Consider the following 26,670-nt stretch of genomic DNA (forward strand, 5'->3'; position numbering starts at 1 on the left):
CGATGAAAGCGACTGGAAAGTGTAAACGCAGACCCGTCGCTTTGCAAAACGTGGCGACGTGCAAACAACTGCAACGACTGGGGGGAGGGGGGGGGGTGGGGAAATGGATGGACACCTTCTGTAAAACTTCCATTCAAAGGAGTCGAACACAAAACAAAATGGAAAAATGTTACCAAATTAAAAACAAGCGACAGTTTACCAACATTCTCAACGTTAAAAATTGCCATGTTAATTCGGGTGGCGTTTGGAGGGGGAGGGGTCTATACAATATAAGGAGGTCCACTCACCCCGAATTGCAAGCTGAGGGAAATATCCTTCGGTTTACCTCTTCCAAAGGCCAGCACTGCTCCAGCACAATTTAAACAGAACAATTCGATCTGGCGCCGACCGTCAGTAATCCTTCACAGCTGGTTTGGAGTCTCCCACCACCAATACAATCCCCCACCCCCGCCTATGGACTTCATTTCTTAAACGTTTTCCTTTTAATCCTGGAAGCTGAAATTCAATCTCTAAAAAAAAATCAGGTGTCTGGCCGCGGGGCGCTCGGGATTTATGTCACTCCTCTCTTCGTTCCCCCCCCCCCCCTCCCCCCAACCCTTCTCCCACCCTTTTTCTTCTGGTTTTGGTCAGTTTAAGGCTTGAACCTACTGGTAATAATCCCGGTGTTACTTTACCTGTTAGCCATTGTTAATGGGTTCACGGAAGCGCCAGTAAAGTGCCGCAGCAAATAACGGGGCAAGCTTTCCAACTGTAGTTGGGATGTGATGAGGAAACCTTGCAGACCTCCCTGGGTAACCCCCCCCCCCTCCCCACCAGCATCAGACAACACACTACGAACGGTCTAATACATGTTATTCTCAGCGTCAAATTCATACATCATATTGAAACTGCTTTACCATAGTACTGCTTTATCCCAACCGCTCTGCTGTATTCACCACATGCTTAATTTTACAATTTGCTTAATTTGCAATCTGTTATTTCGTATTTGCCAAACCCAGTCTGTGAACAGATCTGAGAGGAATATTCAGGTTAATATTTCTCGAATGAATTAGAGTGATATATTTTACAAAAGATCACCTCCATCCGACTGCTAATTAAATGGTCACGTTAATTTAGAAGAAAATTATTTTCAAGAAAAATTATAATGCATTATTTTCTTATCCTCAAGATTAACGAAGAAAATCCAACAGGAAGTCTATAGGTTTGGGGGTTGGGGCATTTTCTAATAAATTACTACAGTTGAACCGTTCATATGTTAAACTTTGCACGAGGTAAAATTTGACATCGATTAATGGGGCAGAACAAATCATTTCTCTGAATCGACACGACACTTGAACCATATCATTTAAACGAAAAATCCGTTAAGACTAAATTGCATGCAGCGGCCCGTTATTATTTATTATGTCCACTTACGAATAATCCGCATTTCTTATACTAAAAATATGGAATTTAGATAATATTTCAAGGTCACCTTCAACGTGGGGAATCTGCATTGCATCCGAGTGCATCACTTTGCTATCTGAAACTCACTAGAATTCCAATTTCTGCTGGGCCTAGTAAGTAAACTTATGTCCTGAACCGAAAAATAACTTTTCCTTTTCATCTATTTTCGCCTGTTTAGCTTTCCTGGGGCATTTGATGATGGCGAGAGGTATGGCCAGTGGATTTCTGAAAGCATTACATTTGTTTGTGATTGGATTCGCTCTTAGTCGGTCACGGCTCTGTATTCACACATTTGCAAATTCGTATCGTTTTCCAAAAGCTTGCGGGCGTCGAGATATTTGAAAGCTTCCCCCTGATAAAATGTGATACAAGATTACAACTGGGGCCGTGAAATTTATAAATAGAACATATGTACAAAGTGCAATCTGTGCCCATCGGTCAACACGGTTAAAACAAAAACAGCTTGATATCTTACTGATATTCCCCCCCCCCCCCCCTCCCAAAAAGCCCTACTCAACAAGTTGTGAATGACTATGATTATGGACTGCAACTAACTGCTTAAACTAGAACTTGCTATTGCAATATTTTATTTGTACTGGGGGTGGGGAATGGAGAGAAATCAATTAACCCAAGTAATTCTCTTTTAAATGTTTTCATATTTTATTACAGCAATCTACACTGTACAACCCTGCTTCCGAGATGCCACCAGGAAAATAAAAATCGACCGTCGTTTTGGACAGCGCCCCGAAGTGAAAACACAGTAAAGATAATTCAGCCTTGAAAACACGTATATAATATTTATACTCTCCGTTGCTTGTTTTTTTTTGAACAAAAAACGTCAATTCATTCAAAAGCAATTCTAGGTTAAAAACAATCGATTTGTAGCATGCTTTTTTCTGAAAAAAAAATCAAGTTATTTTCATTTTTGGGCGAAATAATCGCAATGTAGAGGTAGCTTTTTTTTCTTGCTGCAGAGTTAGAAATGGAAGTAATTTCGATCATTCCTTCATCTGGGGTACAGCAATAGACATGCATCATTTTTGTTTATTTAAACATTTTTAAAACTTTATATTTTTCATTGTATTGCAACGTTTAACAATAATAGAATTGATTTCTATATATACACAAATCCACTTTCGATTGTTCAGTATTAAGAGTAAACTTAAGCTTAAAAACCCTGTGAAGGATACCGAACTACAGCACCCAACTGAATATTCCTGTTTTTTGAAAAAAAATCGCACTCAAGTTCTTGCAATTAAATATGTTTTTTTTACATTGGACAGAATGGTGGTTGATATCCAGGAGAGTGGCAACCCGCATACGCCATTAACATGTTGCATGAAATCCATTTTTACTGGACTTTTACGTCTCCCTCTGTGAGGTTGTATGAAACGCCCAGTTATTTTGCATATTACACAGGTCTGTCCACTGCATATTGGCATGCATTAAGACTGGACCCCGGATTCTGCAAACTGCTGTATCCAAAACTGCTGTGCTGTTTAGGTTTCAGTCTGAGACCAGCAAGGCCAGGGTTACAACTGTCCCGGTAAACGTAAGGAGGAGCCGGCGATGCGTATGGACAGGCGGCCGAGGACATAGCTGAATTGAGAGAGGAGCTGTTGAGATTATTAATGTTACTGAGGCTGGAGCCTGGCATTCCTGGTACAGCCGAATGCACCATAGTGGATTGCATTGTCATGGAGGAGATGGTGCTCGGAGCAGAGAACATGGATTGAGAAGACAGCGGGTTCATAGAGCTGAGAAATGGGAAGTTTTTGGAGGACAGTGGGCCTGGGGCCAGGCTCTTGGCCGCCCAGTTGTTGTAGCTGTAGCCGGCGTACATGTCATCGTAAGGCTGCATCAGGCCGTTAAACTGCGGCATAAATCCATTTTTACACAGATCCACCTGCTGGTTGCGTTCCCTCTTCCTCCACTTTGCACGGCGATTCTTAAACCAAACCTATGGAGGAAGACAACGGCCAGACAGAATTAAAACCAAAAATCATTGTGCGGCATCCATTTACACTGTGAGCAATTGCAAACTGATTCCCCCACTTAGAATTGCCGAAATTGCAGAAAGAAATCTATAACTTTGGAAATTCAAATTATTTGAGTGGAGATTTTAAACGCATTGGCAGCATCTCCTTACATGATCATGTTATTGGTCGTGTGGTATTAGTGTGGACGGTCCCGTCAAGACATTGTACTGGCCTGTGAAGATCAAATTGTAGAAATGATCAAATTAAATGCGTCAGTTTGAAACCTTTCGTGATGTAAACAGATGCGATTGGTGTTTATTTTTGTGCAATTCGGTGTTCCATGTAATGTACTCTTCAACGTTTTAAAATAAAAATCTACCATACGTTTGGTTTTCACTTTCATTTCTTTAGAAAGGCATATATATTGTAGCATGTGTCCTGATTTGTTTATAGATCGAATTCATTGGGATAAGCAACAAAATGGTTCTGGATTTCACTAAAACTGATTTCCTGACATACTGAAAAAAACGTCCATGAACTGATCTGAAATCTTCCGCTGGTCGATTGGTTTTTATTTTATTCCTCTGAAAGGAGGGCACTGTAGATTCATGGATATTATTTTTTCATCGGTTACTGCTTCCAAAATGGTTGCACCACCGAGTAAGTTGCGTTTGCTTCGTGAACAAATTTAATTATCCGCAAAAGAAAATTACAATGTTTTTTTTTAATTGATGGTCGCCTGATGGGACAAAAAGAGCCCCAAATGGCGTAACAGTCTATTTACTTCAGTTACAATCACATTTCGTTATCTAAATGAGATAAGACCAAAACTACACGACCAACACACTCTTGAACCATTGAACGATAGCGTTCTCCATGTATGTCCTTATAAACTGTGTTAATGTCGAAACTACATGAATTGTTACAGAACTCTTTTAATCTCCTGTGGTGTTCTGCTATTATTACGAAAAAGTAACATTCTACTTAACGGGATAATTAGTAATTTAAGGCAAGCTGTAAGATTTCATAATAGCAGTCGAATTAGAAAAAAAGTGTCTAACTTTACTGCTTGGAAAAGACTAGACAATATAATTATTGTCAGTATTTCGCGGGAAAACACACTGAGAAATATATAGGTACTCATTATCTGCTTACTAACACAAACAGTTTGTTTCTGTGGTTATGATTGAACCTGCCGTGAGCTCAGCCTGTTTGGTTTATAGGAATACAAATATGTATCTCAAGCAGTACTTTCTTTCTTCTATCTATAGAGCTGACACTGCAAATGTTTGGAATATATTAAAACTTGGTCTGGTTACCAGTCAACAGTGTTCTCAGGGGCAAACATGCTAGTTTATTTAAAGACAGAATCCATGATGTAATCATTTCATGCGGTTTCTAATGAAGTACCAGCGCCACTTGAACTCACCGCCCGAGTTTTCAAAAACACGCGCTTTGAGATCTCAGAGAGCTTACTCTGATTAAGTATTCTTCATCAATCCTCGGGACCTTACTGGAATTTGAATCCAGGTCCTTAGAGAGGAAACCCTTTAAATCCTTTCTTCATTATACATGAAGCAAATTGCGCAGATTTCTCTTTTATTTTATCTGGGTCCATAGCAAGGTGAATTCCTCGCGCTACTAAAATAGCTACCGGCCGAGCACTTGTAATCTTATTAGCGGGATTTCACTGAATGTTATAATGGGCCATTCTCAAGAGATACTGTGATATTTGGTCAACATATCAAACCGTATATCAATCACTTCACAACATTTTAAATACAGCCTGGACAACGAGTGAATATTTGGCATGGTTAGGGTGAAGTTTAATTCTTTTGATGTGCATTTTTATTATAATATCAAAGCGTTCTGTCAGTGTTTTCTCCAAATAAAGGAGAGCGAAGAAGAGATTAAGGATACTCACTCTAACCCTAGCCTCTGTAAGGTTCGTCCAAACTGCGATCTCTTCTCTCATTGACATGTCTGGGTATCGGTTCCTCTGGAAGGTCGCTTCCAGCTCCTGAAGTTGCTGGCTGGTGAAATGAGTCCTCTGCCGCCTTTGCCTTTTCTTTTTGGACGGATCATCCGCACTGCAATCTTCTGATTTGCTCTGCATCGATTTTTCTCTGTCTACAAAACACAAACACAGATATGCAACATATGTACAAGGCCACGGCTCGATCAAAACCTGAATACAATTTGTTTAAAAGGTGACAGAACTTGTTAAAGTAATGTGACGGGGAGAGAGTGAGCGAATGGGATCAAAATACAAGCAACCAGACATCATCAGTAAAAGTTCATTCTTTGCAAATAAATGGAAACGCCGTGTTATTATCAAGATGGGACTGCTTAGCGGTCACTATTTCATTTGGAATTGTTTCATTACACGCGGATTGCTTCCAGGAAGAAAATACTCGGTTAAGGCTGCCCGGTTGGCGCTTGTTTACAAACGGTTGACGTTAATTTGTCCCCCCCCCGACAGTTCAGGGCAGAAAACGCGGCTCCCTTTCCCTTCAGGATTCAACCGTCTCTGACAAACCAACAGGGCAACACGGAAACCTATTTCATTCTGTCACTCCTGTCAATAAGCCGTGCTGAACATCAACGTCTAATATTTAACAGAATCCAATCCGTTTCCACGATGACAGCTCTTCATTTTGACCTTATCTCGCAATAAGCAGAACGAGGCTCGGTAAAATAGCTTCACGGAAGACTAGCTTTCACTTACAGGCTTAAGTTTGCTAGTTATTACTCCTTTCACTTCGACATAAGGACTAAACTGGAATAAATCTCAGTGGCTGGCTTTATTCCAGAGACTTGGTATCAGAGAGGGTCACAAGTTCACTTTCTCTCTCGGAGCACTGTACCAAACCTCAGGAACTCGGTTCACCCATTACCTGCTGCTTCCGTCTCTGAGGAGTCGCTCGCCGTCTTTTCTAACCGCTCCCTGCTCTCAGCCGACCTCAGCAACGGGAAACTCGAAGCAGCCATGTCGCAAGGAACTTGGGGTCTTCCGCTTTCAGCTAGTCGCTCCACATTCATGGCACCTTTAAAAACAGTTCACCGTTCTTTTACTATTTCATTGATCTTTTTTTATTGAAATCCATACGATAACAGCCGAATGTTCAGGTCAAATACATATGTATATGTCTCGATCAGTGAAACATGATGCCTTTTTTTTAAAAAAAGGCAGACTATGTGCTTCAGCCGAACATATGAAGGTTGTGTAGCTTGCCTTCAGGAGGCAGGAGTTGGATTTATGCACAGTGCCGAGGGCAGGAATGAGCCGCCTGGATAAGGTGGTGGAGCTGATATAGAACTCCTCCCCCCAGCCAGCAGATTCCTCCTAGTTTTCGCTGCTCAGTCACCACCCACAAAACATCAGAATCGACTGAGCTAGCTAATCTGTGGAAAGCTCCCAGAGTTGGCCAAATTCCCAACTTCACCTGAACGGTGCCCGTTAAACAAGTCCCATGATAACGTGACAGAGATTTATTTCTAAATTCAATGAAGCAATCATGACAACTCGACCTCAGAGACTATGCTGTAAACATAGCCCCAAAATATTTCATAATTCACAAAACATTTTATTTCTTCAGTCATAACATGCACACAGTCAGTGCATTATAAATAAGATATCGAAATACAAATATTCCTGAAAATAAAATAATACCATTATTCTGACAGCCAACCATTCCTTATTCTGACTGTAAAGTAATTCCGCAGTAAAAGAAAATGAAAACAAAAACAATTTTGGATTAACTGAGGATTAACGTTAGCGTTGAATACATTCCATCAATCACCATTACATTATGGGGTCGCTTCTCTTCAAAAATGAGTTACATTCTCCATAATTCAATTTGTTTGGATGACATGAATTGCGGCTCAATTTTTAAAAAAAGTTATACAAAAGGCGGACACAAAAGTTACTTTTCCAATAAGAAAATTTGCTTGGCTTCCCCTACAAGGGCAGTCCTACACTGAAACAGAATTTTGTAGTGGTATCGTTCGGGCTTGGATCCTGTTCTAGTTTTCCGGAGGGACAGAGGAATTAGACGGAAAGTAGCTCTCGTTGTGAAGCTAGATATACTCATAACATTCACACGTATAAAAATATAATTTATATTCTCACAGTTTGGAGCCACATGTGTGATATTGGTATACAAAGAAACTAGTCCGTTTAAAAGGCAGATTAAAGAACATATTCAAAATGTTGCCTATATACATTTTATATAATCTGAAGTGGTCGAATACTTCCCTAATGACGAAATGGAGCAGCCACGTTGTGTGCACAGATCTGTGTAATTGGCGTAGGTAGCTGTAATTAAAGCAAATACTGACATTTGCTAAAAATCTTTCAATGAGGAGGGAGTAGTTTATCAAAGCTTTAAATGCATTACATTTATCCTGCGCAGCCACGCATTTTATTGGTCTACTGTGTCTTTTAAATTTATAATTGTTTATACGATTATACGGAACAGAAGAAAGGAGGAAATATGTAAAGGCGGTATGATCAATTGAAGAGAATCATAGAATGAAGGAAGGATATGTGGGACATATTTTACAAAGGGTTTATTTGGCATCTTAAACAACGAGCTGACAACTTGATAGTGGATTGTGAAGTTGTTCTTAAACCTAGCATGGCATTGCAGTCAATACCTTTGTACTTTTGTTTTGAAATGATACGGATTTGCAAAGTTGGGAATGGTTACAAGTTGCATTGGACATGCTCAGTATTGCCGCCATTATTTCGACCATTACTCAGTACGGAATTGAGAAAAAACTGAGGAGGACTTGACATAGCATTAGATATTTAAAAACCTGGTTTGGATGCTCTGTGTTTTTCCTTGGCTCCATATTATATCTTTTAAGAAAAGCTATAAAATTGAGCAGTATTATAACCATGACCACGGGCATTAATTCTAGTGTTACTAATCACATTATTGAAACAATGTTTAATTTTGACTTTAAATATTACTAAATGCAATTATTTCAAATTCTATTTTCATTACACAAAACTTGGTGATCAAATTCCATAACATTAACTCTTAAAATCATCTACATGGGATGACAGTGTAGTTCTGGCACGTTACTTAAATGTGAAGTCCCATTTGTGAGAAATCACTTCGCAACATGAAACTAAAACTAAAGTCTCTCTTCATCAGAAATATCTGTTGACTCTGTTGCAATTGGCTAACAAGTGTTTAATTTATTCAAGGTGACGTCAGAGATGAGTGATTTTTATGTGTTTCACACATTTTCTGTAATTTTGTTGGTTTTCCACAAATAAAAAAAGTCAAATGCACGTTTTCATTAAAATGGTGAGTACCTACAATTGATTATATGAGTAAACCCTAAAATACTCAGATTCTATAATTAGAAACACTGCTGTCCAAATAAAATGCAATTTTCAGATCTTTCGAAATGATTCAGTATCAATGTTAAAATGCTTTAATACTGGCTACAAAATTAAGATGAGAGAAAATATCAAATTTGGAAATTAATTTAGGTATTAGCATGACGCCTTGTCTCAATGATAGCGCGTTTCCCTGCTGGTTGGATGTTGTCAATTCAAACTACACTCCAGGATTTGAGAAAGTAATCCAGCTGACACTCCAGTGAAACATTGTGGGATTTTGGAGATGCCACCTTTTACACAGGATGCTAACTTGGTATACCTTCTCAGGTGGATTTAAAAATCTAAGTTCCAATTTGAAGAAATTAGTGATTTTCGATGATATCTTTTGAATATCATTAAAAATGTTAAACTGGAACTTAACATACTGCTGTTTGTGGAGCTTTTAAAAAAATAAGTAAATGAGCTGCCGTATAGTCATACAGTATTACAGCGATTTTGTCAGCTGTGAAACAATGAAGTAGCAAGAGATTTTGACAGGTGCCATATAAACATAACCCCATTGTTCTTTATTATCTGATTGCTATATGTTCTAATGCAATTTGGGGGGAGGGAGAGATTGAAGTTTGTGAGCGGATGATATTTGAGTTCAGAGATGTTTTCACTATACAAGGTTTTATTTTTAGCTAAATCAAAGTCAAATGGAAAGGTATATAAGGCAACAGACTCAAAACCAACAGGAAATATGTTTAGCAAACAAAAATGCAGTTGAATTAGCTATCTTCTTCTGATCTACAAATGAAACATTCCATATATAATCATCAATTATAATCTAATTGTCCAAGGAAGCATTGGAGATGTAGTATGGCTTGCAAAGAATAGTTATAGCAGAGTAAGCTAAAGTGGACTAACAATCTGATGAAAGCAAAAACCAGGGAATGAAACTAAATAGAAAAAAAAACATGAAATTTCATGTGTCACTGCACAGAAAGAAAGTAATTGATATACTGTGAAGGTAGAATCAGGAACAGAAATCAAAATGGCAAATGATTTCAGAATAAATAAACTTTTTCAAAATAAATGAATAATTATAATTTGATTGCAGTGTTGCCTAAAATGCTGATTGTGTAATCTTGCACAAGTTGTAATCACTGTAATATCATTTATTGTATGAATGTTTAATTGCTGCATGTAGATATCTACTTTTTATTTGAATCACTGTGTTGTATCTACACATGATATCAATATTCATTAATGTCACACATAGTACAAAATAAATTATTGTGCACATATGACAAATGATCACCAGGATTAATAAAACAGATCAGCCATTATTTCATTATTATGACTAATCTCGGTAAGATTCATAATGTAAAATGTAATGAATTTACATTATAGCAATGAGAAATTCAGATAGTTTTGCATTGGATTCATTGTAATATCTCAAATAAATTATACTGGACATATATTCTCACAAATGTAAACTAATGTTTTCATCTCTTGTAAGCATCAAATATGTGGAAAGTATAAAATCATTTATTTTGCAACTGCTATATTTCATGATCCAAATGGATTTTATAAATCATACCAAAAATGAAACGTCCTTAAAAATGTATAATTGACTATACATTGACTAGTACATGCCATAAAATAGATTAAACAATCTTGTGATAGAATAATATTTGTAAAACACTGAAGAATGTCATGACATCACTTGCACACCTTCCAAATATTACAATTAGTAATTTATTCCTTTCTACTTATTTATTAATGCAGCCATTTTAAAAAAGAGATGTTAAGGTAATTGTGATTCCATTTATCTCACAAAAAGCAAAAAATTAATAAATAAAAACTCTATGATGATCAAATACCAATAATAAAATGTCATTTTTCATGAGAACATTACTTCAGAACATGATCCCTAAAATCTATAAAGGACTGAATAGAAGGTAAACAAACAGATAATATCAGGAAAATGTATTATTTTTACACTGTCCAGATTCCATGGAAATATTACTATAGAAATGAAGAATAAAATTTAGTTCTCAACAGCAAGAGTATAGCAATATATACTAAGAGTATATACAGTAATAAAAATAATCACTAGCAGATTTTAAAATTTTGTTTTAAAATGAGGGTTTTATCCTTTATTCATCAAGGTTTAAGGAAATAATAAATAGTAGTGTCTATAGCCTTTTTCAAATCGATAACTCATTCGCCACCCATATTTTAAAAAATAGACCTTATATAAAAAATTACATTAAGATACAACTGTTATTAAGGACAAGTGATTCCTAACTTTGATCCTTGTGACTGTGGGAAGACTACTAAGAAATGTTGTGTTAAGTTGTGTAGTATTGCCAATAAGCAATTTGAAAAAAGTGTATATTATCCTTTGAATATTTGCAGCATTTTCCCCACCCAATTCAAAATCAATATATTTTTATTTTTCTAGAATTATTTACACTATACATTTCCTGAGAGGTTGTCGAATTATTGTCAAATTATAGATAGCATGGGCCATCATTATGTGGAGTTGGATTGACATGTTCCTTATTAGATTTTTCTAATTTTAGATATTTTAAGGAAGAAATAATAAATGCGTGAATGCATGTATAGATGAATAAGAAAGAGATTGTATCATAATTGAGTATTGGCTGAAACTCAGGTTTCAGGTTAATAAAAAATAATGGTCACATTCCCAATGGAGTCGAATCTGATAATTTTACATGACACTTCTGTCCCTTTGCCCCTCAAAAATGTAATTAATTAAAGCTATAAAGGAGAAAGAATTGAAAATCAAAGTATTTTAGAACAATTAATTTTGATAACACAACAGCTATAGTCATGTTTCTGTAAGTGATTGTGCTCAATGTAATTTTTCAGGAAGTAGAATGTATAAGGTATGCATACTGTCTCTCCAAGTGGTGCACCTTAAATCATAGAGAGAATGAAAATCCATAAAAAGTAGGTTTAATATTTCCCCTCAAAAATTCTATCTTTTATCATGACATTGAAAGCATATACTACAGCATAGTTTCAAGGAGAACAGTACTGCTCCAGGATCCTAACAAAGTGACTATCCTTTATACATGCTGAGGCAGAGATGTATGTTTTAATTAACAGTATGAAACACGAATGTCTTATTGCATGTATATTTCCAGTCAGGCATCAGTAAAACACAATCAATCTTCAATGAACAGAGAAGGCTGTTAGTCTATTTAGGTTGTTCACTACAAACAACTGCCACTGCAATACATTATCCTCTCAATTCTGTATCCTCCCCTGCTTCAAACATAGATCTAATTTTCCCCCAAAAAATGCAACAGTCTCTGCCTCAGCCATTCCTATGACAAAGCATTCCACATTTTAAGTATCCTCTGTACAAAGCCATGTATCTTAACATGCTTGTTCACTCTTGGTAAAAGAAAGCATGCAAATTGACATTTGATAGTTGCATTATTGAAAATTGTGGGTTGTAACGTTTAAAGGCAGTTGCATACATATGGTATGTACACAAAAACATAAAAAGATATTGCAGAATTACAGAAATGCATTCCCTAGTTAATTAAGGAGTTCTTAAATAATACACATTTTGAAATAAAAAAACAACATCAAGGAAGTATTTTAGACAATAAACATTCCAAGACCTATGTTAGTTATTATCTGATATAGAATATGCATTGATGGCAAAGGAATGAGCTATCTAATGAAATAAGGTCCACCATTATCTTCCCAAGCTGTTACATATGAGTAATAGATGTATTTTTGCCAGTGTTACTGCAAATTGCAGCCCAGGACAAATCAGTGAAAACAATATAGATTGTAATTACTACTGACTCCTAAATCAGAAGCTAATCATTTTTATTCTTGCTAACAAAACCATGACTTTTTTTAAAAAGAAAAACCTCAATCAGGATCTAGTATACTGATCAGATCTTCACCTTCTTCATACTAGCAAAGTGTGGTCAATATCCCTCCTCATTCCAGCTGATATCAATTGGTTTTGAGCAGACCAGGAGCTGGTCTTGGGACTTTCTTGATGTTCTTGGCTCAGTCCCATATCAAATAGTACATTTACTGCCTGAACCATCAGATTTCTGGTTCCATGCATTGACTGTTAATAAATTGGATTTCAATGATTTTGTCCCCTGAATATAAAACATTGATGCAGTTTTACACAGTAAAATTCCAATGCTTAAGAGCTTGCACAAACTAAATTAAATAAAAATTCTGAAGCATAGTTAGTGCACATGAAAGACGAACTGTAACATAAGCAGTTTAAGGGCGAGATTGCAAAGGTTAATTTCGTTCGTAGTTCTTACTTTTAGATATATTTTGGTACTTCCCATAAAACAGTTTCAGACCCAGATGGGTTTTCATCTGTAGCTGTTTATCCCAGGTGCATGCCTTTGGCCCCGTGACTCTTCTTAAAACCTCACAATGCTTCAAGGAAACAGCAGTAATTTAATCAAAAAAAAATCAAGCTCGTTAAAAAAAACGGTGCAAATCAACGTTTGATAACTGCATTATTGAAAATAGCTGGGTTGTAACTTTGAAAGGCAGTTGCATACTGCGTTTGCAAACTAAATCGTAAAAGTTATTGCAGAGTTATGGGACATGCTTTCCTTAGTTAATTGAGAGAGAGTTCTTAAAGATGAGAAATAATTGCATCTAGAAATACAAAGAACAATATTCAGGCGATAGTTTTAGGCAATAAAACATTTGGAAAGCCTTGCAGTGGTTACTATCCGATTGTCTAACATTCATTGATGTCCAAGGGATGCACTGTCTTAAAGAAATTGTATATTGGTGTGTCAGATTTTTGTGCGAAGTCTAGCAGTAAACTACAACGAATCAGACATTGTTTTCATGCAAAGGAATTACGAGATTTACAGTACCTACATTGTGTTATACTTCAGAATGCCTCCAATTACTTAGCTCAAAAGTTGATTCTGCATGAATCAGAAGTGTGCTGGGATCAACACTGCTCTAGACTGGAGCTAGAAATATCTTCAGATCAGAAGCAGTTTAATTCACCACTCATTTTAGATTGGATAGTCTTAACTAAAGGTACATTCGTACCATCAGTCAGTCTCTATTTACATCAGCAACGCGTTGCTTACCATACTAATGCATGTTAAAGAATGTAACCAAAATATTGCCTAGTTTAAAAGGAGCAGGATTGAAACCTTCCATGACTGGGAATTCATTACACTACATCTGATAGGAGATTCCATATTTAATGATATGGGATATCTGATGAACTATATTCGGGAAATCTCACTCCCTGCTACTACCCTGAACATCTTTTCATTTCTTTTTCCCTTTGCCGCCCCTTACACTTCCTTCCTTCCGAGTTGTTATAAAAGATTTACCAATTGAATTTTCAATAAGCCTTTAAACTGGCTACTGAAACCTTTTACATATTTTCATTAAATAATGTATTTGAAAATTTATAAAGCGAGACTTCAGCTTCCAAACAAGCGAGCATCTATGCATTTATAAAAGAAATGGACAGTTCGAGGGTGCCTTTGTGGGGACGGGTAGGGGAGAAGAGTCCAGACTTCACAGACAATTGAGGAAAGACCAGCGGACAAAAAGGACTGATTTGGGAAGCTTATGTGCACTAAAGGCCATATTCCCTTTCCCACTCCCCTTCCTAAAACAAATATCCCAGTGATCATGTGTTCTGCACCTTGCCAATAGCAACAAGGACTGCAATCCTGTAGTTTACGACGATATTTGACCCTTCGGCCTAGAAAAGCAGGGAGTCAAATTAGTCTAAATCCTTAAATGAGAGTTCAAACGGCGAAAAAAAATAAATGGGTAAATGATGCAGTAATATTCTTGTTAGGTCCGTGGATAGATTGTTTTGCTGCTTATTTCTTTCCAGATAAATAGGAAAATGTTCTCGCAGCTCTCAATTACAAAGCATGTCATTAGTTGACCCTGAAGGGATTCAGGCAGCGAGGCATTGGCACTCGGGCACCAGAGAGGAAACAGGATAATACAGTAATGCGATATAAGATGAGCAGAACTGAATTTCTTCAACAAAATTCTGATTTTGGTTTAAACTTTGTGTTGAAAAGGTGGGTGGTGAAGAAGCAGATGTTTTCATCTGTATGCTGCGACCTTTTAAGAAATTAAAAAATCAAATCAAGACATCAACGAGAAGCCTCCCCCCCCCCCCCCCCCCCGCCCCCAGCATATGCCCGAGTTGGGCGGACATGTAAACCTTATGATTTAAGTATTTCATTAGTTTCTGTGCATCGTTCAACTAATAATATTGTCGAGGCATTTTCGGCAATAATAACGGTTATCATAAGCAGCATAGCAAATATTGGAAATACAACAAAATATTTTGAGGGCGTTCCATCAATCAATTGACCCCAGTTCCAAAGTAGTAGGGACTATATAAAATATTAACATTAATGCACTGAGACTGTTCGTTCGACATATTAATTGCACAAATGGAATAATTCAATTAGATGAAGATTAATAAACTGGCATCCAGTTGGAAGCCAGATTTCAACGAGAAATTTCACTTCCAACAAAATTAATGAGATCGCTGATTAATACAAAAAAAATTGCTTTGTGCGTTTAACATGGAAATTGCGTTTTTCTTTGGAAATAACACCTTTGAGACCTTCTGCTTTCACTTGAAGAGATCTCATCCCCCTGAACGCTTCTGTCTGGCTTTGTGTGTCTCTCTCTGTCGTCACTCTGTTCGTGTAATGCCTCCCTTAAATCCTAACTCCTCGGCCAAGCTTTTGACCATATGCTCTCATATTGCTGTATGTAATATCGATCAAATATAATGTGACATGGTGTCAAATGTTGTTTGGGGCGTTTGCATGTTAAGGGCGCTGCATAAATGCAAGTTGTTGTGTAGTATGGATTTAATTTTAGTGCTTAAATTACACAATGAGTTACAGATAAGCTTTCCTTTTCAACTCGGCCATCTTACACCAGTGGATACCGGTCTGTTTTCTCGGACTCAGGTTTGTCAAACGGGAGCAAATTTCTGGTTTTTGGGAGAGGAGATGGAGATGCAGATATATAGTTCATCATCTCCTCACAGTCTAGGGCCACTTGATTTGTCCTTTATGGGAAGCGCAGAAATGACCTTGAAGAGGTATTTTGGCATTTAATGGAGAGGAAATGGAAAAAAATCCAAGACACGATTTTACTGAACAGCCATCACAAAATTCATATATTTCGTCTGTTATTGTATTAAAATAATTTGAAATCTTTCAGCTTCCTTGGGTGAACGAGTAGTTTCCAGTTTATGGGGTCAATCTCTGCCTTACAGGAGCAAATCCAAAGATGTACAGGGCAGGTGAATTGGCCATGTTAAATTGTCCATAGTATTAGGTGCATTAGTCAGAGGGTCTGGGTGGGTTGCTCTTCGGAGGGTCGGCGTGGACTGGTTGGGCCGAAGGGCCTGTTTCCACACTGTAGGGAATCTAAACAATAAAGCTCCAGAATTGATGAAATGGCTGCAATTCGAAACATTTCTTGTTTGTGAAATTCTGTTCTGCTTTTTTAAATAAAATGTCCCAATTTCAGATTAATCCTTGTCGTTAGAAATAAATTTTAACTTTTGTTTTCTAGGGAAAAGCGATGTCGGGCTTATCTAAAGGCTTAGTGAAATATTAACATCGTACTTGTTTTTCTAACAGCAACAAAAGGTAAGCAAATGGGCTTTGGTGATTAATTTTGACAAAAATGTCATGGATTTTTAAAACAACATTCGTGGACCCTAAGCTTTCAAATTAATAGCTAAGATTCAAAGTGGGAAGCATTTGAGCAGAAGTGTAGTCAGTATAAGTTTCCGTGCTGGATGCATTTTTACAATATCATGCCACAATCGTTGCAAGAAAAAGAATCTTTCGCAAAACGGATGTCGCTTAACGATCTTGGCATTTTTATGCACGGTTTCTGGCTGTCACATTCAAGCTCATGTTCAATCGGTCAAGCTTCTTATAACTGTACGACTTAATTGTGTTAAGTTCTTTTTAAACTAGAACACGCCCAATAGATAAAAATTGTGCTACTATCATCCCATGAGTTCTCTCGTTTTTCTGCGATCAAATATAGACAAGTCTCCACGGAATAGTTTGTATATAATATTAAACGTTTGAGTTTCGCTTTTCTGGAGTTTTATACGGAGATGTGTGGGAGAAGTTATGCTCGGTCTTCTTATAATCTGCTGTACACCATTAAAAGATCTTAGAAGTTGACTTTTTAAAAATGCACCTTGCATTCTTCTCTGGATTTTTAATTAGAGTAAGAAATATCCAGTTTACAAGGAAGTCCATTTTTACCCCCTGAAAAATGACTTAAACAGTTTCCCGCTCCAGGCCTGGGGTCAATTTTAAACAATCCTTCTCAGCATATTCTTTTCTTCAAAAGAAGAAGACAGAAAAGGCTGAGTGGGGGAATCGGACTGAGGAGTACAGAGTTCTGAGGGGCATGGACAGGATAAATAGACACTCTTTACAAGAGGCGTCAACAGCCAAGGGACACAGTTTTAAGGAAAGTGGCAGGAAACTGAAAGGGGATTTGAGTTAAAAAAAAAAGTCACCCAGAGAGTTTTGGTCATCTGGAACTCAGATCTGGAACTCTGGATAGCAGAAGTGAGAACTCTCAAGACATTTCAGAACCATTTAGATGAACACTTGAAAAGCTATAGTATACAAGGCTAGGAGGCTAGTGCTGGACAATGGCATTTGAATTGTTTGATGTTTGATGACATGGACAAGATGGGCCGAAGGGCCTCTTTCTCGAGTAAAACTCTATGTCTCTAATACAGTTCAATTTGCAGTAATGCTTTCCTGCCATTGGTTAACGGCAATGCCAACGCTGTCTGTCCAGAATTATTAATGATTTGGTTTCTATTGAAATTTAGATCACCAATGCGCACGCATGAATTTACAATCCTTTCAATCTGAATTTGAGAGAGAAGGATGGGAGCAGGTCAGCCCCCAAACTGCTCACGGTAACTATTAATCCTTCTCTTCTCCAGCAGTGATCTGAGATCCCACCGATCAGTCCCACATACACTGATGAATTAGCTGTCGGAACAGTGCCTCTAATTTTGACAACTTCAGAAGAAATGTGAGAATTTCTTAAACAGTAGTTTGCATTCGACTTTTGGTGTCAACTCATAAGTCACGTACTTAGATAAATGACTAGTCCTGAGTGTTTTTATTTTATAGATGGGAAGGCTATTGCACAAAAGTTGTTTTCAGAAGTTGACATGTATGTGGTCTGCTTTGCTTGGGTGCCCAGCTTGGGAACTGTACTGATAATATTTGAGAAGACTAATGTTGCAAAGTTTGAACATGGGGAACTGTTTGGGTGCTGTCTGGGGACCAACATGGCATCTACAGAATGTGTGCACACCTTTAGGGCATTTACACTGGATGCTTTATCAGTGAGGACAACCTCAAGTGCAATGTAAGTGGTGGTCAGAAGTACTGTATATAGAGCAAGAAGATAATATGTAATGCTGCTTTGATGTTCAGGATTCAATCTTGGTGCTGTAACGCTAATGCCCTCTGAATCTCAATCAACAGAACACTTATTCAATGGCAGAAAGTTCTCCAAATCCCACCATTGCTGGATCCGACCACAACCAGCACCACAGCAAGTGGTCATCAGCAGTTTATTTTCTAGTTGCTGGTTAATACCATCTGATTGATGCTTTCCATTCTTTTGTAAATCCACAGGGTATTGCATATCAGGTACTTAAGGAAATATTGCCGACTCTAATTTGTTTTTAGCATTAACCAGCTACTCGTTGACATAGGTGCCATTAATGTAGACATTTTCTTTACAGCACAGCACAATTTGGAGATGAACAGAGGTCACACAGAACAGGAAAAGCTGCTGGAAGAGGGAGGAGTAGAATGTCTCCCATCAGGAGCCAGCAATAAACTGTTGTGTTCAGGGAGTTCGTCTCCGACACAAACTTCAGTGAGAAATGATCTTCACAAATGTCCTCTCTAATTTCTTTTCATTGCACACAGTCTATTCATTTGAATGCCTGGGACTTTAATTTTTCAGAGCTGAAAATGTGTTGCTGGAAACGCGCAGCAGGTCAGGCAGCATCCAAGGAACAGGAGAATCGACGTTTCGGGCATAAGCCCAGGTTTTCCTGAAGAAGGGCTCATGCCCGAAACGTCGATTCTCCTGTTCCTTGGATGCTGCCTGACCTGCTGTGCTTTTCCAGCAACACATTTTCAGCTCTGATTAGATTAGATTACTTACAGTGTGGAAACAGGCCCTTCGGCCCAACAAGTCCACACCGCCCCGCCGAAGTGCAACCCACCCATACCCCTACATTTACCCCTTACCTAACACTAGGGGCAATTTAGCATGGCCAATTCACCTAACCTGCACATCTTTGGACTGTGGGAGGAAACCGGAGCACCCGGAGGAAACCCACGCAGACACGGGGAGAATGTGCAAACTCCACACAGTCAGTCGCCTGAGGTGGGAATTGAACCCGGGTCTCTGATCTCCAGCATCTGCAGTCCTCACTTTCTCCACTTTAATTTTTCAGCACTACACATGGTATTATAAGCAGAACAACTATGGGCAATGTACATGATAATTTATGGGTTGCTGCATGGTCATGCATTCATGCAGCTTACAGGAAACATTGGTCCTCACTGACATTTAGCACATTCTGCAGCCAGAACTGCAACTACGCAGCAGGGCAAGGATTGCACTACCAATGGCTATTTAGGTATTTATGGTGACTAAATCTTATGCTTATGACCCTTTTCAGGCTGAAATTGGAAGACATTTGCAATATGACATCCATTCTTGCATCAGGGAAATCACTAGGCAAAAGTGAGGACTGCTGATGCTGGAAATCAGAGACTAGATTAGAGTGGTGCTGGAAAAGCAGGTCAGGCAGCATCTGAGGAGCAGGAGAATTGATGTTTCAGGCAAAAGCCCTTCATCTGACATGCTCTGCTCATTGATGTCCAATGATATCCTGTTCTCATTTGCCAGAGCAAAGCCAGCAGTATAAACACATAACATAACAAGGATTGCAGGAGTCTCCATGGTTTAGGGTGCATTGCTTGAGAGGACATCACTCTAAAGACACTGCATGTCAATCCTGCTCTGTTCCAGAAGGGTTTCCAATCTCTCTACATCCAGTTAATGTGTGAAGATTGGCAGAGAATCATATGGGTCAAGGTCTTGTCTCCATCAGTAGCCAGGAGAAAGTGAGGACTGCAGATGCTGGCGATCAGAGCTGAAAAATATGTTGCTGGAAAAGCGCAGCAGGTCAGGCAGCATCCAAAGAGCAGGAGAATCGACGTTTCGGGCATAAGCCCTTCTTCAGGAATGAGGAAGGTGTGCCAAGCAGGCTAAGATAAAAGGTAGGGAGGAGGGACTTGGGGGAGGGGCGTTGGGAATGCGATAGGTGGAAGGAGGTTAAGGTGAGGGTGGTAGGCCGGAGAGGGAGTGGGGGCGGAGAGGTCGGGAAGAAGATTGCAGGTCAAGAAGGCGGTGCTGAGTCTGAAGGTTGGGACTGAGATAAGGTGGGGGGAGGGGAAATGAGGAAGCTGGAGAAATCTGCATTCATCCCTTGTGGTTGGAGGGTTCCTAGGTGGAAGATGAGGTGCTCTTCCTCCAGGCGTTGTGTTGCCATGGTCTGGCAATGAGGAGGCCAAGGACCTGCATGTCCTTGGCGGAGTGGGAGGGGGAGTTTCCATCAGTAGCCACTCTATTCTGTAGCATTCCACTGTGCCAAGTTTATTTGAGCTATTATGCAAACCAGGCCTATTGTGTGATAATATCCACTGATGACATGGTTCATGACTCTGGTACATAAATGTATTCACAGCATATAAACAATGAACTCTATGCTAGCATATGAAATGTTATAAACCACACCATAAATGTAAGGACTTTATGATTTTACTTTTTTGTTTTTATCCTGAAATGAGAAATATTGAAAAATTAATGTTTGAAATGGTAGCTGTATGTTTTGAAAGCACTTAATCTGACATACATGCTAAGCACTATATAAACAACTGAACAAATGACCATTAAAATTTGCATTGCAGCTGATTTGGAGCTGAGAGGGTGCATAGATGTAGCTTTTGGTGGAAAGAAGAAGTTGATTGGACTGTGGACTAGTGACCAGTTATCAATGATAGAAACTTTTTGCCTAGCAATAATTGTGTGATTGGCTCTCAAATAACTGAATGGTTCAGAGCTGGGAAAAAGTTTAGAGAGAGAGGGAGAAGTTCTGAGGAAGTCACTGGACCCAAAATGTTAATTCTGATTTCACTTCACAGATGCTGCCAGACCTGTTGAGCTTTTCCAGCAACTTGTGTTTGTGTTTCTGAGAGAGAGAAGTGTTCAGTTCTTCCCCAGCCTAGGAGTGATCTCCCTGTTCTCTGCAGTCAAGCCAACCTTAAACCCAAAGAAAACCAATTTATCCTTCTTGCAGCAGTTGTTGTATGCCGTGGTTTTTAACTGATAAGCCGCCTTAAACATTTACTTCCTCCATCACCATTGCATTGTAGAAGCAGTGTATACCAAGTAGAAGATGCACTGCTGAAGTTTTCCAAGGTTGCTTTGACAGCTGTTTCCAAATCCATGATGTCTAGAAGGACAAGGGCGACAGGTTGATGGGAGCATCACTAGTTGTACCATTCCCTCCAAATCACACATCATCCTATTTTGGAAATAGATTGCCATTCCTGCAGTGCCACTGGGTCAAAATCCTGGAACTCTCTCCCTCACAGCACTCTGGCTATAACCACCCCGTGTGGGTTGCAGTGGTTTGAGGTGGCAGTTCACCACCATCTTTTCAAGAGCAATTATAAATGGGAAAAATTGCAGCCTAACTGACATGACTCATCATGTTAAAAAATACAAAGAAAATCAATCTTGGTTGGGGTGGGGTGGGGTGGAAGGTGAGACAAGCACTCCTCCTATACCACCTGCAACAAGAGTGTGACAGAAGTGAGATGTGAAAATAAGGATCAGCTGTGACGATAACTTCATCATCCATAGTTTCAGCCCCACCACTATTTGCAGGAATTGGCATCTCAGTAATGGTCAGCACCATCATCTTCATGAGGAAAAGGATATTCAGTTGTGTCTATCCCTTATTTTTTGTCAATCATCTTGGCTTCTGTTATGCATCATTGTGTCCTGCAAGACAAGGACATGTGTCAATAAGTGTCATACAATCTATCTGGTTGATGTGGCTGTCATAGATGTGTAGCTGACAATGTGTGCAAGTTGTGAAGTGTGGATATGAGTCTTTCATCGTGCTGTCTGTCTGAGAATGTAGAGGGTCATGTAAGTATCTGAAATAAGCCCTGATTGATAGAGATTATTGGTAACAAGTGATGTAGATATGGTGAATTGAGCCATGTCCGAGGTAGTGGTAGGATATGGTATTTGAAGGTTCACTGACCTTAGCCACTCTTATGAGGTAATTAAATTTCTTGCAACACAATCTTTGATATTTGAGCAATGGCATTGATTTTAATGGCTAACTAGTCGTGCTTTCTGAGATGTGTCTGCAGGGTTTCTGCGCTCCCAGAAGACACATGATAACTCCTTTCATTTGTACCTCCTCCAGTAAAGTCTCCAGTAGAGGATCTGAAAGTCTTGGAGCCTGGTCTCGCCAATGTTGTGTCCATGCAATGTTACTTGGGTCAAATTCACTTCCTGAACAACTGTCGGTATCTGCTGCATGCACAATACACCTTGCCTTAAGAAATGGGGACTGTTATTAACTGGTGAAACCCATTTATGATTGTGCCTTACTGCTCAATTGTCCAGCCAATTAACAAAATAGTTAATGCTGAAATAATTTAAGACAACAAACAGCATGGGGGTGCATATATTACAGTCAATGGTAGAGTTAATTATACATCACGATCTCCACGTGTTTTCAGGATCATTAAATTGAATTGACTATCCCCACGGCACAGAGTTTAGAGTCATAGAGATGTACAGTACGGAAACAGACCCTTCTTTCCCAATTGTCCATGCCAACCAGATATCCTAACTTAATTGAGTCCCATTTGCCAACACTTGACCCATATCCCTCTAAACCCTTCCTATTGATATACCCATCCAGATGCCTTTTAAATGTCGTAATTGTACCAGCCTCCACGACTTCTGGCACAACCCTCTGTGTGAAAAAGTTGCCCTGATGTCCCTTCTATATTTTTCCCCTCTCACCGTAAACCTGTGCCCTCTAGTTCTGGACTCCCCCACCCCAGGGAAAAGACCTTGTCTATTTATCCTATCCACACTCCTCACAATTTTATAAACCTCTATAAGGTCACTCCACCACTCCAGGGAAAACAGCCCCAGCCTATTAAGCCTCTCCCTATAGCTCAAATCCTCCGACCCTGGCAACATCCTTGTAAATCTTTTCTGAACCCTTTCAAGTTTCACAACATCCTTCTGTTGGCGGGAGATCAGAATTTGCATGCAATTTTCCAAAAGTGGCCTGTCCAATGTCCTGTACAACCGCAACATGACCTCTCAACTCAATGCTTTGTCCAATACAGGAAAGCTTACCAAATGCCTTCTTCACTACATTATCTGCCTGTGACTCCACTTTCAGAGAGCTATGAATCTGCACTCCAAGGTCCCTTTGTTCAGCAACACACCCCAGGACTTTCCCATTAAGTGTTTAAGTCCTGCCCTGATTTGCCTTTCCAAAATGCAACACCTCACATTTATCTAAATTAAACTCCATCTGCCACTCCTCAGCCCATGATATGGACTACAATAGGTTAAATGGAAATAAGACATCAATGTTCAGTTGAATCCACTATCATTATGGTCAGGATTCTGAGAAAGATGCTGACTTCAGCTACTGCCCTGTCACAAAGACCACCATTGCTCAGTAAAACTGCATTTTGAAGTTCCAATTGGAGATACTAAAAGGACATTGGCTTGAAAAGAAAATGGTTTACTGCACTATTATACTATCAATTTACTGTCAAATTTATGTGATGACTGATGTAACTTTAACACTAAATTAATGGAAGAACAGGGGCAGTAAGAGAAAGGGAGAGTGATGGGAGTTGGGAGAAACAAGCCTAATTGCAGCCTGGCAGTCATCCAGCTTGTTAATTGTTAACATTTAAGTAGCAGTCAACACAAATACAAAGTGATTTCTTAATTGGACATGATATGTTCTTTTGCAATGTACAACATTAACAACCTGAGGAAATGAGTCACTAAATGTGCTCCATTAACATCAGTGTCGATCTTAGCAACTTCCCTGAAAATGTGGTCCTATAAATCAAGGGACAAAAATACATTGCTTCCATTATAGTTTCATCACTGGGCACCTGAGAACACAATACTGTTTGACTCTACCAACTGCCATAACAATAAGTACACTCTCAAATTAGTGGAGAATCCATGAAATTTTCTAAAAAACAAATCAATAATTCTAACACTTGAAAGGGTACAGCTGCATTATGTATATCATTGAATTAATACTATACCTCCCCATCTGTTTCCCTGTACTAGCACAAGATTGACATTCATAAAGAGCACGGATGGAATCTCTTAGCAGTCTGAGTGATGTGAGTTATGGTGAGATTTGTGGCAGAATTGGATGAGAGGTCTGGTGAGGCCCCTCTCAATATCAGAAACATCTCATTCCATCTTTTAAGTATTTTAGTCAACCAATTCAGACGTATTATTGCACACCTCTGGCACAGATATGACGACACCCTTGCCTTTGTGTTTCAGAGGTAGGAACACAGCAACTACAATGCATGATCCTCCTTATTCCATCTATTATGGTTTTTGCAACTGGTATATGGCAAGTTTCTTGCTAGGCAGTGACAAGTTGCCAATTAAGGGGGATTATAGCTTGTTAAATACCTCATTGATGGGAGAACTTCCCTCATTAACATTCAACTTTCCATCATATCAAACTCGACAAACAAGTTAGACAACAAAACGCTCAAGATGGATGTCAGAATAGGTAACTGATGGATCCAGCTCACTGCTTTCTCAGAATGACTTCTATGTTAAGTATGAGCAAAGTGCAGTTCAGGGCATGATCCATGGACACTCCTCAGGCATTCTTCATTCATGGACATTGGCATCTGACATGTGCCAACCCCTCACAACTGCCACAGCACTTCTGCATACTTGCAGGTCATTGAGGAAGCACCGAATCAGATTTCAGAACACCCTGGCAGCTAGCATGGGAAGGCTAGGGGAAGATGTGTGTTGTGTCACTTGCTAAGATGTGCCAGCTGCCTGTTTGGCAAACACACTGCATGTTCATTCAACCAAATGACCCCTATCAGAAACTGGTGGGGGCTAGTCTTCAGTCCAGTTAAGAAGTGGTGGGGCAGGGGGGCCTGTCATTCAGGGGTTCGTGTACCATCAGTCATGGGTACAGTCCACACATCGATCAGGGGCTTGGCCACAGTCAGTCATCTGCTTGAGGTGTTCACAGTCACAGAATTCATCCCAGTGCAGTCCAAAGAGTGGGCAGTGATCAGTCTTGTAAGGGCACATCAGTCAGGGGAATCATGTATGGTCCGGGGGGGAACTGTAAACTGAACGGTTCAGTCTGGCTAGTCCTGTTTAGAGGCTGCTTATTGAATGCAATCGGAGAGAGATCTGGGATATACAGAGTCCTGGGTGTCTGTTGATCTATCAGGAGGGTTAAAGGCAATGCCTGGAGGGGCAGCAGGGGCCTCACTGCCAGATGTGTTGGGCAATCAGTGTTGAGGGGGATGAAAGCAGAGACATTTGCTGAGATGGGGGCACAGATGGTAATGGAGGGAAGCACAGGTTAATGGGGTACTGTGGAACAGCATCAAATGGCATGGTAGGCTACAGGAGAGGGGTGACTGGCAGCGAGTACCACTGTGGCCTCCATGGGGCATATTAGTGGCATGTCATTTGCTGTGCCTGCCAAACTAAGAAGGTGAAAACAGATGCAGACTCGATGGCAAGTCCAGCAGCAGCAGTAGTTTGCCAAGATGATAAGGAGCACCCAGTTCAGGGAGAGGTCACAGCCTTAGAATCCCCCGCGATGCATGAGATGTGGAAGAGGCCCAAAGATTTTTGACCCAGACTCCATTTCCCAAGGAAGAGCGAGGCATAGCCTAATGAAGCCTTGGTATCTCCCTGTGACAGGAAGCAGTCATTGTCTATAGCAAAGCTCAGCTGTACTGGATGCTACAAACTAGACAAGACCTCACTGACACCTGTTTCCAACAGAAGAGAGCTGGGTGTACTAGATAATTGTGGACAACAAAATATTTGTTGGTCATGATACTGACATCTGGTTTGCATTGTTGGTGTGATCTTCAGTCTCTCTGTATTGGTTTTCTTTTTGTTCCCTTTTGCTTTCTGTAGATAAAAGCTTATGTTTGGCATTATCTGATTGCTTGCCTGAATGTGATAATTCTCTATCAGACAATGACAGTGGGCACTGGGGAGAGGGAAATGCTGACCTACAAAGTGTTTGGATGGAATACTGCTACTGATAGGTTAAACCATGTGTTGTGGTGGTCAAACAGTGATGAGGGTGAGAGGATAGAGTTGTACGTATAAGTTAGTGTCAGTCAAGCTGGCTGTGTGCAGTGGGCAGCATGGCTTTATGGGTGGCAGTGAGGGGAAATGCTGCACTGCCAACCCTTGTCTGAGTAGATAGCAGCCTTTCAAAAGTGATGCAGCAGCAAAAGATGCCAGTCTTTCGGTGGGTGTGACTGAATGGTGAGTTGTTTCAGGAACGGTGCAAAATAAGATGGAGCTGAAATCGTATGTGAAAGATGCTATAGGGGCAGGAAAGGTAGTTTATGAGATGAGATTTGTAAGATACAGCAAGAAAATTTACAAGGC

The 26,670-nt window shown here is 39.5% G+C and overlaps 1 protein-coding gene across 3 annotated transcripts in view; it reads right to left on the reverse strand.

The window, feature by feature from the left end:
- Nucleotides 1-2,079: 2,079 nt before the first annotated feature.
- Nucleotides 2,080-26,670, reverse strand: part of pitx1 (paired-like homeodomain 1) — a 48,462-nt gene continuing 23,871 nt past the window's right edge. For all 3 annotated transcript variants that reach the window (XM_087995288.1, XM_043703472.2, XM_043703473.2), the window contains 3 exons: nt 6,320-6,469; nt 5,347-5,552; nt 2,080-3,403 (listed from right to left, as the gene is read on the reverse strand). In XM_087995288.1, coding sequence (XP_087851414.1) covers nt 2,855-3,403; nt 5,347-5,552; nt 6,320-6,469 — 905 coding nt within the window. In that variant the 3' untranslated portion in view covers nt 2,080-2,854. The remainder of the gene's footprint in view (nt 3,404-5,346; nt 5,553-6,319; nt 6,470-26,670) is intronic.

This window comes from Chiloscyllium plagiosum, unplaced genomic scaffold, assembly GCF_037043375.1.
Source record: "Chiloscyllium plagiosum isolate Xiang-an unplaced genomic scaffold, Cpla_swu_hap1 HiC_scaffold_16, whole genome shotgun sequence".
Taxonomy (NCBI): domain Eukaryota; kingdom Metazoa; phylum Chordata; class Chondrichthyes; order Orectolobiformes; family Hemiscylliidae; genus Chiloscyllium; species Chiloscyllium plagiosum.